Source organism: Sphaeramia orbicularis, chromosome 1 (assembly GCF_902148855.1).
Source record: "Sphaeramia orbicularis chromosome 1, fSphaOr1.1, whole genome shotgun sequence".
NCBI lineage: Eukaryota > Metazoa > Chordata > Actinopteri > Kurtiformes > Apogonidae > Sphaeramia > Sphaeramia orbicularis.
The window spans coordinates 51,517,651-51,533,616 of NC_043957.1; the positions used below are offsets into that span (position 1 = coordinate 51,517,651).

General features: G+C 37.8%; 1 protein-coding gene across 2 annotated transcripts in view; it reads right to left on the minus strand.

The window, feature by feature from the left end:
* The window catches only part of sh3d19 (SH3 domain containing 19), a 50,479-nt gene that overhangs the window by 6,442 nt on the left and 28,071 nt on the right, over window positions 1-15,966 (minus strand). Inside the window, exons 7-17 of one of the 2 annotated variants that reach the window (XM_030148979.1) lie at window positions 13,984-15,003; window positions 11,216-11,329; window positions 10,803-10,915; window positions 8,705-8,763; window positions 8,412-8,625; window positions 8,254-8,322; window positions 8,033-8,176; window positions 7,858-7,933; window positions 6,160-6,290; window positions 5,253-5,311; window positions 4,945-5,174 (exon numbers count right to left, since the gene is read on the minus strand). In XM_030148979.1, coding sequence (XP_030004839.1) covers window positions 4,945-5,174; window positions 5,253-5,311; window positions 6,160-6,290; window positions 7,858-7,933; window positions 8,033-8,176; window positions 8,254-8,322; window positions 8,412-8,625; window positions 8,705-8,763; window positions 10,803-10,915; window positions 11,216-11,329; window positions 13,984-15,003 — 2,229 coding nt within the window. The remainder of the gene's footprint in view (window positions 1-4,944; window positions 5,175-5,252; window positions 5,312-6,159; window positions 6,291-7,857; window positions 7,934-8,032; window positions 8,177-8,253; window positions 8,323-8,411; window positions 8,626-8,704; window positions 8,764-10,802; window positions 10,916-11,215; window positions 11,330-13,983; window positions 15,004-15,966) is intronic. The other variant, XM_030148972.1, reaches the window with a different exon arrangement.

The window sequence follows — 15,966 nt, forward strand, 5'->3', positions numbered from 1 at the left end:
GCAGATGTAGCAGAATACGTCAGGCGTATTTTTGCAAGATCTTCTAGTCGAAGCCATTTCATTCACCTGTAATATTAAAAAAACCATTAATCATAAATTGGCAAAAGTAAAATCTTCAGAACGTATTTGTTGCAAGAAATATGAAAGAATTTTGTATCATATGATGTGAAAATGCCCATAAATGTAAGCAAAAATGTTAAAAAGCCAATATGTAGCATAGTTCAGAAAGTTGACCTGATTGAGCAAAATTAGTGTGATTTTTGGATTCAGCACACCAAAATTATCCTAAATCAGCTCAAAAAACTTAAACAATAAATTTGTTGTTGACCAGTGTAATAGAAGTTTGTACTCAGCATTTTATTTCAAGCTTATATTCATATATGTGATAATTGTAATACCTCTACTAATCCTGTATAATTAACCCATAAAGACCAGTGCTACTTTTGTGGCAGTTCCCAAATGAATTTTTCTCATATTATCTCTCATTTATTCTCATATTATGCTCTGTATTTAGCATTTTTCAGTGATAATGATATATTTTCTTATATTTAATTCATTGATCATGTAGATGTTCATAAAAGCTCAGATTAAAGCTGAGGGTTATTATATCAAAACCAGAGAAAACAGAAGAAAAAGTGAGTTTTTCAGTCAAATATATCATTAATTGAACACAAAACAAGTGCCTCCGTCTACTGTCATTGATCCAACTCCATGGGTTTTACTGGTGAATCAATGTTGTAGAAGATGACAGTGTTTCCAAGGTAACCGCAGAGCCTCTGAACATCCAAATGGGTCATATCTGATGACCATGAAAAGATAAATAACTACATTTTATACCAGTTATTTACATGTATTGACAGGATTAGTGGATCAACAGGTATTAAACTTTTTATATCAGTAAATGATTTTGGTTGCCAGTGGATGTTTGGGTCTTTATGGGTTAACAGGAGGTATTTGCTTAAAATAGTTTTGGCTTCTGACCTCTCCTGCACAATGTGTTCATTTAATATACAGTTACAGAAAAAAATATTAGACAACCCCTTGTTTTCTTCAATTTCTTGTTCATTTTAATGCCTGGTACAATTAAAAGTACATTTGTTTGGACAAATATAATGATAACAACAAAAATCGGTCATAAGAGTTTAATTTCAGAGCTGATATCCATTCATTTTCCACGTTTTCTTGATAATAACCAAAATCACTTCAGTTCTTACATCAATAGCTATGGCACTGTACTGACAAAAACAGTGCTTTTAGACATTCCAGGTTTTCTTCTGTGTCTGTTTTAATCACATGACACACACAGGAGTTAGTACTTGATTGCATAACCATTGTTTTTGATGAGTTTTGATGGTCTAATCTTTTTTTTTTCCATGACTGTGTATTCATGTCCTCCTATATGTAAAGTGAAAATAAACAAAACTAAAAGTTTAGAATATAAATTATTAGAGATGATGATATTAAAATATTACAGATGATTTATAAAGTGTAAAATAATATTGTTCCAAAAACCATTCAAGAGTTCTTTAACCCTTTCATGCATAGTGGTCACTCGAGCGGACAGTTCTTCTCCAGCTGTTCTCTTGTATATTCATGTATTTTATTGCTTTAGTTCCATATCAGCCAACACAGTGGACACTTAAATGCATCATCCCATACACTGACATTCAGACCATTACTGTACCTTTACTGTTCTAGATAAACTTCATCTGCAGGAACATGTTTGCGAGTAAATCAATTCCTTGTTATTATTATGAGACCGTAATTAAGAGTTTGTTTTGTTTTTTGTTTAAAACAAAAAGGCTTTTTTTTGTGCATATTATCTCCATAAAGTGAGTAATAACATATATTAGAGTATGTTAAAATGTGACAAAACATCAAATTAGCAGCATTTTAAAATATTTTATTCATAGTTTTCACACAGTGTATCAGTAAATACATGTTTCTTTGCTTCAAAAATTAAACACGTGGTGTCCTGCTGAGTGGATATTTTTGCAGTTCTATGAAAAATAAGTTCATAAAAAAATTCAATCGCAGTGTTTTTTTCATGCCTTAAGAGGAATAAAAACACTCACAAAAAAAAAAAAAAAAAATCTTGATTTATGCATGAAAGGGTTAAATTAAGAGAGAATAACTATAATTTAAGAGATCTTTATATTTTTGAATGTATGAAAGTGAGGACAAATGTGAAGTCCAGATGTATTTGGGTTGTGAGTGTGAAATGATGGAATGGACTTGATGATGAATTTAAGTTGTTCACTTCTCTGATAGAGTTTCAAAAATGTCTTAAGTATAAGAAATATTAATATCAGGAATATTAAGTGGAGATGGTAGATGTGGTTTTGTTGTTATTGATTCTTTTGTTATCATGACAATGCTCGATGATGCACACATTCACATTAATGTAAGTGGTGTGTTAGGTGAAAATAGGCAAAAAAATAAGCTTCTACTTCTGGCCTATTCCTTTTTTTGGTTTTTGTGTTTATTGTAGTTCAGGGGTGTCAAACTCATAGTTCAGGGGCCACATTAAGCCCAATTTGATCTGCAGTGGGCCGAACCAGTAAAATAATAACACAATAACATATAAATAATGTCAACTCCAAACTTTCCTCTATGTTTTGGAGCGAAAAAAGTAAAATTATGCAATGAAAATGTTTACATTTACCAACTATCCTTTAAAATAATGTGAATAACATGAACAAACAGAAATTTCTTAAGAAAACTAAGTGCAATTTTAACAATATTCTGTCTCAGTTTATCATTTACACATGTTCATTACAATGTACAGATCCCAGTGGATCAACAAATGTACAAAACATTTAATAACAGGCAGAATGTTGTTAAAATTACACTTCAGACATTTCAAAATGTTCATATTTGTTGCGGTTATTCGTGTTGTTGTGAAAAGTTAGTTTGTTTTAGTGTAAATACAGTAAAATGACATGGAAATGTTTACATTTAAAAAGGGAAAAATGTGGAGTTGTGATCATTTATAGGTTATTGTGATAGTATTTTACTGATCTGACCCACTGCAGATTGCATTGGTCTGTATGTGGAACCTGAACTAAAATGATTAATATCTTCAGTGTAATTTTTGCATTTCACAAATTCATCCCAGGGGCCAGACTGGACCCTTTGGCGGGCCAGATTTGGCCCCCGGGCCGCATGTTTGACACCTGTGTTGTAGTTGTTGTACTGTGTGTGGTGATTACTGTACAAGCCAAAAATAAACCATTCATTCATTCAGAAATAAAAAATTACAATGAACAATGCAATATAAATTAAAATCAAATAGAATTGCAAGTAAAATCTGCTTTGTTTAGTCCCCTGAGTCAATGGTGTATGAAATAAAATGACTTTACACATAAGGGACCTTGATAATAATATTGCTTAAAAATATGTGTTATTAATCATGTGTTCTTTCATCTGACTTTTTCCATCATAGAACCTGAAAAACTGTAGTTGACACAGAAAGTAAATTAAATCTAATCAAAACAACTGAATTCCTACAAATAGTAATAAAAAATAAAACTATTTAGATTACTTATAAAACAAAAACTAAAGAAAAAGTTCAAACTCAAACTGTAATAACTCTGAGCTACAGCCCTGGTTGCATTAATGTGTCGAGGTTTGAAGTTTACTGTGATTGCGACCTTTTGTAAACAGCTATTTAATGAAAGTGAAACAGAGGCACAAATTCCTGACATACCACAGAGGGGAATGCCTGGCAACACAAAGGAAAAAAGGATGGATGAAAGCTCTTTACTGAAGGACACAGCCTCCCTTTTGTTTTCAGTGAGGATAAGGAGGAGAACATGTTGGTGTAGGATACATATTCCACCTTTAAAAGCCTAACTCATGTATATGCATTCATTCTGAACGGCTGTCCTCAAACATGGGATGAAATTAAAGCAGTATGGGAAGGAGAAGTGGGAGAAATAATAGCAGAAGACACCTGAAAAATACCAACACTGAAAATTTTATTGTTAGTTTGTTTTCTAATGGAAACATTGTGTTAATTGTAAATAGTGTTAGGTAACGTAAGTCTGAACTTCAGCCTAAACCCTTTCAGTCGCGTTGTGTATGGAACAACGGATATGTGGTTTTCTGTTTGTTGTTTAAAGTAATTAACGACCAAATAAACTACTACTACTACCACCACCACCACTACTATTACTACTACTACCACCACTACCACTGCCACTACTACTACTACTATTCCTACTACCACTACCACTATCACTACTACCACTACTACTACTACTACCACCACTACTACCACTACCACCACTACTATTACTACTACCACTACTATTACTACTACTACTACTACCACCACTACTACAACCACCACTACCACTACTACTACCACCACTACTACCTCTACCACTACGACTACCACTACCACTACTACTACCACCACTACTACCACCACTACCACTACTACCACTACCACCACTACTACTACCACTACCATTACTACTACCACTACCACTACTACTACTACTACCACTACTACTACTACTACTACTACTACTACTAGTTAGTGATGAGCTAAAGTTGTCCCATCTCCACAAAAATGCAACAGCCTTTGCATCGTTGCATGTTCGCCGTCTGATATCGCTGAACTAGAAGGGGAAGAACCCTCCTGCCTATGTTCATTGGATTAGAGGTAATGTTGGGATTGGTCCTGGGAAAAATTCAGTATACAGTACAGGGGCTGGAGGATAAATATGACAGAACCTGGTCACAGTTCATGACCCATATCAAGAGCCTGCCTTTTGCCTGACTCATTTTTAGTTAATGAATTTATTTTTCTTTCCCTCTGTTGTAAAGTTTTTTTAAAAAAGACAAACTAATGTGTACTGATGCTGTAGGTGACTAAACCAGGGTGTAATGAGAACAAGACGTGGATTTAGTGTTGTTGTTTTTGGGTGATCTCACCAGGCAGCGCTCTCTTTGTGGACTGCTTCTGCTGCTGACTCGGAGGCGGAGGCAGATCCTCGACGACCTCGACGAAGTTCAGGGGGAAGATTCCCGTGGAGGAGCCGATCTGTCCTCGTGCCCAGTCCTGTCCCATGTAGGCCTTCAACTGGATCACATCCCCCTCGGAGAAGGACAGCTCGTCATCGTGCTCCCCTTCAAAGTCAAACCTTGCCACACATCTGGGCCCACTGTCCACACAACAAAACCAGTTTAAGTGATGGGCTTTTGAAGACTGATGAGAAGATTTTAGTTTATAAAAACAGTACCTGACTGTTGCAGAGGGCGTCTTTCCTTTCCTTTCAGGCAGGGGTTTTGGTGAATCTGACTAAATTGGGAATAGACTCATTAATTCTTTCCTTAACCTGTATCATTTACACTGACCGGCCAAAAAAAAAAAAGTCGCACATGCAGTATTTGACTGCACCACCTTTGGTTTTGATTACAGGCAACATTCACTGTCACATCTTTTTTTGCCACATAATGCTTATGTAGTGTCACAATAAGGTTCATCATATTTTTTCCACCCATAGTTGCATTAATTTTTGATTATTGAGGATGGAGAATCGGACCACTGCATCCCGTCTTCATTGCATCCCAAACTAGAAAAGCACTCGGAGAGCGCAGACCTCCGCCAAGCCCCCCCGATCACCACTAAAATATAATAATTTGTTCTTTGTGCCAGTATCAACATTTCCTGAAAATTTCATCCAAATCCATCCATAACTTCTTGAGTTATCTTGCTAACAGACAAACAAACAGGCAAACCCAGATGAAAACATGACCTCTGTTGTCCTTGGTGGAGGTAATTAGAGACTGGAGCTGATGGAGGCTAATCCACGTGTGATTATTATGTCTCATTCTCCCTGAATCATTCTGTCACAAGCCTGCTGATCCTGATCAATCCTGGGATTGTCCAATCTTTTTGACGTTAAAGGAATGAGAGGCTACTTACTGCAGTTAGAGCTGAATATTGTGACTCTACATAAGCATTATGTGGCAAAAAAGATGTCACAGTGAATGTCTCCTGTAATCAAAACCACAGGTTGTGCAGTCAAATATTGCACGTGCGATTGTTTTTGGGGGTTTTTTGGCCAGGTAGTGCATATCTCTGCTTTTCTACATTTTTGTCAAGAAGGAGGTTTTTATGTACGGAGAGTTATTTTACAGACATACCAGGACTTGGACGTAATTGATTGGAAAGTAGCCGGTGGATCCCCTACAGGTGCCTTTGTACCATTCATTGTCCACCTGTTCCACCATGCTCACAACATCTCCTGCTCTGAGAGCCAGCTCTCCTGGACCCTCTGTGGGAACAATCAAAAATGTCAGCTCAAAAATAATCCAAACACTTAAAATGCTATGTTATAAACTGAATTATTTGTTTGAATTTACATGCAGGGAAAACTCAGCATTAGTTAGGAAATACAGTTAGTGGTGTTTCCTTGAAACAGGGGTCAGCAACCCTGGTCCTCAAGAGCCACTATCCTGCATGTTTTAGGTGTATCCCTCTTCCAACACACCTGATTCAAATGATAAGTCTATCATCAAGCTCTGTAGAAGCTTGATAACGACCATCAGATGTGCTGGAAGAGGCAAACATCTAAAACATGCAGGATAGTGGCTTTCGAGGACCAGGGTTGCTGACCTGTGCCTTGAAGGAATGAAGGAAGGAAGGAAGGAAGGAAGGAAAGAAATAGCACATAATGGAAACATGTTAAAGGAGTGATATTTTGCTTTTTTAAATGGAATTATGTATTTGAAAACATTTCCCTGTGGTCTACATAAACTGTAAATGCTCTGCTTGGGTCTGAATTCTTCATTAATTAAACTCCACAGGTCCATCTTCAAACCTATTTCTAAGTAATAACACCAGAAAGATCATTTTGAGCAGTGGCCCTTTAAATGCACATGAGCCACTTCCTGCCCCCCCCCCCCCCCCCCCCCCCCCAGGTTGTTGACTGTGCTGCTCTGTGCCGTTCAACCAACAACTGAACATCTTAGGTAATTGGGTCTAAGTTTGGACATATTTTCAGTACGAACTACAACCGCTGCTGCTGAAAAACAGTTATGTCGTACTCTGAGAAATGTTTGTCAGAAGTCTTGACCTTATATGTACAAATGTCGTGACGGTGTAGAAATCCACTTGATTTTTGCCGGAATGAACATAAAGATCGTTTTCCAGCACCTGGAGGGTTCAAATTCAAACTTTTGGAATTGTTAGGGTCCAAATACACAAATAAATGAACCAAAGACTAATGAAAGTGGGTTTAGCAAAATAATGACCCCTTTAAAGGGCCCCTATATTCCCTGGATAATAGTATGTATTACAACCTAAGGCAGTGGTTTCCAACCTTTTTTGGCTCGTGACCCCATTTTAACATCACAAATTTCTGGCGACCCCAGACATTTTTCTCATATAGATGTCTTAGCAGGGCTAGGTGGGTGAAGAAATCTCTCCATTCTCAGTTTCAACTGTGTCCAGGCAGGTTGAAGCGTAGTAACACATGCCGTCACATGATTGGGTCAATCCAGATATGCCCTCTCTGATGTTATATCCTGCATTTTATCTGAACTTGATTTTTATTAGGAAAAATGTGCGGTGTTTTAATTATAATGGAATATATATTGAATCATTAAAGAATATTTTTATTAGTAATTTGTTTTTAAATTTTTTTATCAATCACTAGAAATTTCAGGTGACCCCATGAGGGGTCCTGACCCCATTGTTGAAAAACACTGACCTAAGGCAAAGCTAACTACATCTTAGCTTTCTCATCCATTATGTAATGTTATTGGTGTTGACAGAAATGTCAGATGCATTTCTCAATGATTCATTTCAGTGTGACTACAGTACAACATCTGAGCCGTCACCTGGATCGAAGTCATGTAAGGCCTTCACCTTCAGCCCATTACTGTCTCTGCCATCCGATCTGGCTGGTTTGACGCTCTTTAACAGGGAGAAGAGACTCTAAATGTTAATGAATCCAAGGCTGTAAGGGTACAACCTAATAACTGAGGCTCAAGAATCAGAAAAAGGACAGTTTACCTGTGATGGGGAGACATCCGAAAAAGAGCTAAGAGGGGTGATGACCTTCATTCGAGACTTGTTTACTCTGCCTTGCGTGTCCCCAACCTGGCACTCAAATGTATTATAGTCAATCTCCTTTAGCAGCAGTAGCACTTCATTTTTCTGCGGAGAAGATCAACAGAAGTGTAAATTCACTTGACACAGAGGCATTATACAGATACTATAATTAGTTTAATCACCTGAAATGATAGTTCTCCTGTGTTGTTGCCATTATAATCAAAGGATGCAATGCCATGGGGAAGCTGAAGCTGGTGGAATAAAGTATTTAAAATGAAACAGATGCTGATCATGAGATACTTGGTTACAACCTACAGAGTCACAGTTGGATCTCTCTTACTGTGTATTTGTTGTAGAGACGGTGGCCTGGATTGGGCCTTGGAGGCAACACTGGTCTGGTCCTGTGGGGCTTCTGTGCCTGGGGTTTCGGGGAGGTCTCCCAAGTTACCGAAGTGGACTGACCTGAGACATGGACGCGTGGTGGCGGAGGTCTTCCTGGGCCTGGTTTGGCTGGCGGTGGGCGAGGAGGGAGGCTTTTAGCTGTACTGAGCCTCCTGAAGTGCAACAATCATCAAGTTAATTTCAACAAACGTGAAACATGTAACAGATTTTACTAAAGAGGATTCCACTCACCGAGGTGGTAGTGATGGCTCCGGTCCAGCGTAGAAAGACTCCTGAGAAGGAATCCAATTCTACAGTTTTATTAGCAGTAAAACAGACCATCTACAGTACTAGAAACCATAGTAACAGTGCTACAACACATAGCATTCACCCATGTTAGTTTGAGCTCCGAGCTGTAAGGGTTTGTTTGTTTGTTTGTTTGTTTGTGGAACAGAAATAAAGCAGGTAAGTAGTGCTGTGAATAATCAACACAAACCTTACTGAGAGATCATCTGCTATGTATAGCTTTTACTCAGATACACATGTACACTGAAGATGCACTTAAATTATTTTATTTTACTTTAATTAGAAGAAACCCCTAATGATGAAATTAGGAGAAAAGGCCATACTGCAATTTTAGTGGGCAATATTGAGATTTGATTTCAAGACTACACTACTCGCTTGGTTATTGAAGAAAAAAAAAAGATGAATTACTTCTTTTTATTGTGGTATTGTGATCACTTTGTGTGTTTTAGAGTTGATTTTAAAATTCTTCTATTTGTTTTTAAATGTTTGAATGGCCTTGCCCCCTCCTACCTGTCTGACCTGATCCACCCCTACACCCCCCCTCGTCCTCTCAGGTCAGCAGATCAGCTGCAGCTTGTGGTTCCAAAAACTAAAAAGAAGCTTCGTGGGGATCGTGCCTTTTCTGTTGCCCTTAGTTATTAGACAGGCTCAGTCTGTACCTGTCTTTAAATCACATCTAAAAACGCACTTTTTCTCATTAGCTTTTAATCAGTGAGTGACATGTCTGTTTTTTTTATGCTGTTTTTAACAGATTTTAATTTGTCTTTGTTTTTATGATGGTTGTATTTTGTTGTTCTTTGCCCGCTTAACACCCTGTGTTATCACTAGTTTTATTTACTTATTTAATCCCTTGTTTTATGTTTGGTGCACGGCACTTTGGCCAGCTCTAAAGTTCTTAAAGTGCTTTATAAATAAAGTTGGTATGGTATGGTTTATTTGTTTGTTTGTTTGTTTATTAGCAAGATAACTCAAAAAGTTATGGACGGATTTTCATGAAATTTTCAGGAAATGATGATACTGGCACAAGGAAGAAATGATTACATTTTGGTGGTGATCGGGGGGGGGGGGCGACACAGATCTGTCTTGGTGGAGGTCTGCGAGTGCTTTTCATGTTTAAAGTTGTATTTTCTCCAACTTAAACTCAAATAAAACCTTAAACACATTAAAAAATTGTGTGTATCATGTTGTATATTTTACACACTACCTCTGCCTACTCAGCGTCATTAAATCTAATACACCATCAGACAACAAAGGTTTTTTTTTTTTAAATTTCTGGAATTAGATCATTAAGGCTGAATCCCAATTCACCCCTTGGCCCCTCCCCCTTCCCCTCCATTTTGCATGTACATATGAAGGGGTAGTTTTGTCCCGATTCGCAATTAGATGGAGGGGAAGGGCTAAGACAGACGGCTGTTTGGACCTCGAAATTTAGATTTTTCAGGACCACACTATGAATGGAGGGGGTAGGAGAAATTGCCCATAATTCTGTTCCAATCATTGGCAAGATGGAGGTAAATACAGCCAAAAAGTGCAGCAGTTTAATGAAAGAAACACACAAATATATGTATTTTCTTTGTAAACAGCTTAACCATTTGATCGACCGTTTAATGCCGTTTGAATGTGTTATAGATCGCATTTCTGCAGTTTATAGTTGATAGCCGCAAAAAGACGACCAAAGCCCATGCAACAGACATGGTTACAGCTACTGACGGCATGGAGAATACTTTTAGAAACAAAGTCATTGTATCTGTTTATAGCGGCATCAATGACTACTGATGACGTAACAGGTCACGAAGGGTCGTCTCATTTCATAGGGGAATGTTTCAACCCCTAACCCTTGCAACTGAGTTTCAAAGGGTAGGGGTAAGGGGGAGGGCCAAGGGGTGAATTGGGATTGGGCCTAAATCCTCCTAAATCTGGACCTCCAGATTGGATCCTTTTCCAATCAGATGACTGCACAGGCTGTGATTACAACTGCAGTTCAATTAATTGTCCAATCCCAGATGAAACACACAAGGGGTTAAGGATTGTCTGGAAATCTTACCTGAGATGGGAAGATGGATGTTGAGTTTTGTTGTTGGTTTAATGATGGGTTTAAAGAGCCGACGGGCTTCTGAGCAGGGAGAGGAGGAGGACTGTCCTGAAAACCGTCGGAAACTGAGAAGAGACAAAAACTTATGGATAACATATTCTCCATTATGAAATAAACAATTAACTTATATATAAAAAATGACAAGGTGGGTACAGTATGGGGAAAAACAGTTCAGTCTAAATGACGTTACCATCACCAGTGTGTGAATGTGGAAAAAGAATGGATCCAATGTAAGCGCTTTGAGCATGTAAAACAGAAAAGCACTATATATTGAACCCATTATTATTATTATTATATATGTATATTAGCCGTTTAACAAGTGTGACATTTAAAGAACCAGGCTGGGTTCCAACCACTGGACTCACATGAACCAGTCTTGCTGGGGACTCTGATGGTGGTCGGTCTTCTCGTCATACTCTGTCTGGTGAAAGAGCCTCCATTGCCGTCCACATTACTCTGGGCCTTGACTGAGACTTGATCTAAACACAGACATCTGACTGTAAAGCTGTATATTTATGTTACACTTACTAGTTCTTTGTAATGTATTAGATAAAGCAGAATAAAGATTCCAAACATCTCACCTGACTTCCTCTAAAGTTCATAACTATGCCTACCAGCACTTCACACACTCACCTTTATCTGTCATATCTAGGTTTGTACCTATTTATCTAATGTAAAAGTCAGGTGAGAATGCAGTTTGAGAACTTCATATATATTAATTTGCATTTTTATTGTTGTGTGTTTGCTGGGGTGCAATCTAACCATTTTCTTTTTTTTTTTTTTAAACCAAATATTGCATCTAAGTACAAAATTAGGGAACTTGTATTTTATTTGAGTATTTTCATTTCATTTCATTTATTCTTTCATTTTCTGAACTCACTTTATCCTCACTAGGGTCACAGGGGTCATTTGGAGCCTATCCTAGCTACATATTTTCATTTCTAGTTTTATAATTCAAATATTGCAATTTTTTTCATCTGTTTTTTTCCATCATCTCTAGTGACTTTTCAGATTACACTTTTTCATTCCTTTCATGTCCAATGAAAACCATGTGCTTCTAAATGTGTTTATAGGTTGTCACAAATAATCAAAAATAAAGGAACATTTCAACCTTCCTTTGTTAAATATATTATCACATTCACAAAGTTGTAAACTGTCCTATTTTTCCAAGTTCATGGAAATGTATTTTTAAGTCGTATGTAGTTCTCAGAGGACAGCAATGTTACAAACACAGTGATATTACAGAATATGATGCGGTGCTCTAAATAAAACTAGCAAACTAGCAACCGTACATAGAGAACTTCAAATGAAGATAAACTTAAAACATCTACAGCAGTAAAATGTGTCACACTTAAGATTAATACAGCAGTACCTACAGGGACCATTTGGTGGCACTGTGACCACTCATGTTAATTACTTTTTGCTGATAATACATGCTTTCTCCTTATAAGCCAAGTTTTAGGCTATTTGTGGTATTTCTACTTCCAAATACAAAAAAAAGATGTATCATTAGTGTGTTTACAATCAAGAATTGTCAAGTTTGGCCAAAGATGGCAATGAATTTGATTGTAGAAATATGAACTGAATACATTTACACTGACAGTTCAGCAGATTTATGTGACCACTAGAGGGAGTAGTGAGTCACTGCTGTCATCTCCCATGAAGAGGAAAAGTAACTGTAGCCTTTGACCAAAGCATCAGAAAGTGAGGTTATGGGATGAGAACCAATAAAAAACAACTTTTAGAGAGAGTGACAAAGTGATTAAAGTGAGAAGCAGTGGAGTTGTTTTCACCACAGGACACAGCTCTAAATGAAAAGAATGCAGTTTGATGATGAAATCACAGCCTTAACGGCTGAGTTTGATCATGAACTATATTATGTTCACAAAGTTGATGCTATTTGGTTTTTTGTTTTTTTAAACCTGTCCTTTCCGGCAATTTGACCTCCAATATGAGTGTACTGGTGCTATGAGTCGCTTGACAGTTTCGATCTGAGAGGTGTTTGAACCTTAGTTCAATTCCCTCCATTTGTTGGATTTAATTATTTTATTACTGTACAGATATTACCTGATGGGAGAACAGGACATGGGTTGATGCTGTTTGTTGATTAAGTTCAGACTAAACTGTGACAGTTCTGTGTTTATTGGATTCCAAACAGATCTTTAGTGCAGCTACTGGAAACACAAACTGCACAGACAACAGTGGCTGTTTTCTGTCTAAAAACTGAGCCAAGCTAACAGAGCTATAATGTAAACTATCAGCTGACACAGCATATGAAGATTATAAGACACAGTGTGATTTTGACCAACTGTTAAAACAACCAACTGTGAGTTTTTGTCTGAGGAGGAAACCTTGATGATACCATAATACAGATGTGTGGAAACAATGAGTTTTATATTTTATTCAATGACTGATCCAGTCTGTGGATACATAGAGTTGATTCGTTTGTGGTTCTGGTAGTCCTCTGTGTGTTCTGGTACGTGACCTCCTCATGCTGTTTAGAGTTTGGAATATTAATATTACATAAAGATAATTCATAGTAACATAAAAATGAAATATTTAAGGGATATTCATCCATTATGGACTGCAGGGTCCTGCATGGGTCCACTTTTCCAAACCTACACCTGTCCGTACCCACAAAGCTGAGTACTGCAACCTGACCCACTACCTGCATTTTTTTTCAGGTCCAGTATGCACCCGCCTGTACCTGCATACATTAGACCTGCAACCTGCCCTAACCTAAACTGTGATTAATCACATTGTCTACACAGTAACTCACTTTTAAGGGCTATATTTTTGGCTAAAACGCACATCATCAATAAATCTCTAATATGTGCTTCTCAGTGACGCCTGTGGCTGGATGTAAACAGAGGTGAAGCTCACTTCACAATAAAACAATCCAGCTGTGGATCAACCATAGTGAAAGTAGATGATCATCATTATCATTAAATGTCCTGCAAATTATTTTCATCCATGAATTCATTTATTTTTTCCCTTCCTTTCCTGCTACCTGCAAAAATTCTCTTTTTTTTTTTACTTGAGGACTCTGATGGACTGTACAACTGGGTTGATTTTGCAGAATTCATTTTGCCTTACACTCTTTATTGTCTAAAATTTCAAAAATGCTACTCACTTGATAACTTCTCCACATTCTCATATTGTCCAATCACAGAGGTCGAGTTGTGGTTGTTTATGTTAAGGTTTGTTTTGAGGGGTTCCTTGATGGGCTTCACTGGAGGTATAGGTGGAGTTGGGGAAGGTTCCACCTCCTCATAGATGCTGCTGGCTCTAGTGAGTGCAGGACGTGATCGGTTTGGAACTGGTCCCTTAGTGAGTAACGCATCTAGCTCCTCTTTTACAGACTGTCCCACCACAGGTTTCTTCGGAGGGGGCTGAGGTCTAGCTGCTGGTGTTGGGTTTTCATAAACATTATCAGTGCTGTAGTTTAATTGTGGTTTGACAGCAACAGAAGGTTTAGCAGAAACAGGAGGTTTGGTAGTAGTCTTCCGGGGTTGGGGTTCTGGTCTGACAGGTGCAGCCACATATCTCTCCTCTGTGTCAGCCTGGCTCTCAAAGGCCTGGATCCTGGCCCGGATACTGCGTTGACTGTGGCTCATCTTGCCGTCAGCATCTTCACCTTGTGTTGTCTCGTTTGACTGGTTGACTACGTCGCAATTTTCCTTGGACTCGTTTTCTGCGCTGAAGACCTCCAGTAACTCCTTCAAATACTTATTTGGAGAAACATCTTCCGGATCAAAGTCTGAGGGAGCGTCTGAATTTTCACCGAGCTTCACCAAAGTGTCATCTTCAGCCTCTTTTGCAATGGCCTGCTTTCTGGATTTTGTACGAGGAAGTGGGACAGGGCGCAGATTAAGTTCTGACTCTGAGGATGGGGCCGCAGTTCCGGAGACTTTCTCTGTATTTTTGGTATGAATATCCCAGTGTACAGTGACAGATCTGGTGCTGGAGTTACTGGAGTCTGCCTGCTGAGGTGGTTTTATATGTGAATTAGAGTCATCCTGGTTCTCTGGGTTTGTGGATGTTGAGGTATTTGTGACCACTTCCTCATCAGCAGGTCCAGCCGTTCCAGTGGAAAGTTTTCTGTTTACTGACTTGGGCAGTGATGGTCTTGGTGGTTTCTGGGGCTTGTTACCTGGAAGCAGAATGGGGTTAGAAAACACTGCAAAACATTCCTCCTAGAACACAGGTGTCAAACATGCGGCCCAGGGGCCAAATCCGGCCCGCCAAAGGGTCCAGTCCGGCCCTGGGGATGAATTTGTGAAATGCCAAAATTACACTGAAGATATTAATCATTTTAGTTCAGGTTCCACAATCGAACCAATTCAATCTCAAATGGGTCAGACCAGTAAAATACTACCCAATAACTTATAAATACTCTTAACTCCAAATTTTTCTCTTTGTAAATGTAAATATTTTCATGTATTTACACTAAAACAAAGTATAATTTCATTTAAAAAAATGTGAACAACGTGAAATGTTTTAAGAGAAGTGCAATTTTAATAATATTTCACCTGTTAATAAATGTTTTGTGTATTTGTGGATCTACTGTGATCTGTAAGTTATATATAATGTACATGTGTCAACTGAAACATGATATTGTTAAAATTACACTTATTTTTTCAGTTTGTTCATGTTATTCACATCTTTTGAAAGGATAGTTTGTAGATGTAAACCTTTTCATGAGGTAATTTTACTTTTTTAACTCTAAAACATAGAGGAAAGTTTGGAATTGACATGTTTATATATTATTATATTATTATTATTTTACTGGTTCGGCCCACTTCAGATCAAATTTACCTAAATTTGGCCCCTGAACTGAAATGAGTTTGACACCCCTGTCCTAGAAAGTAGTCAAATATAACCAAATATGACCAAATTGTCTCGAATTAAGCAAAAAAACTCCTGAAGTATGGAAGATTTCTTTGGTGGGATTTCTTAAAATCCTGCCAAAATTCAAGCATGTTCTTCTTATTACAAGTAATAAAAACAGTCATTTGAGGTAGACTTAATATTCTTAAAGTTTGTTACTGCTTAAATTGATCTCATTAGCTGAAATATCTCATGAGGATATAGATTATAAGTTCTGAAAATACAG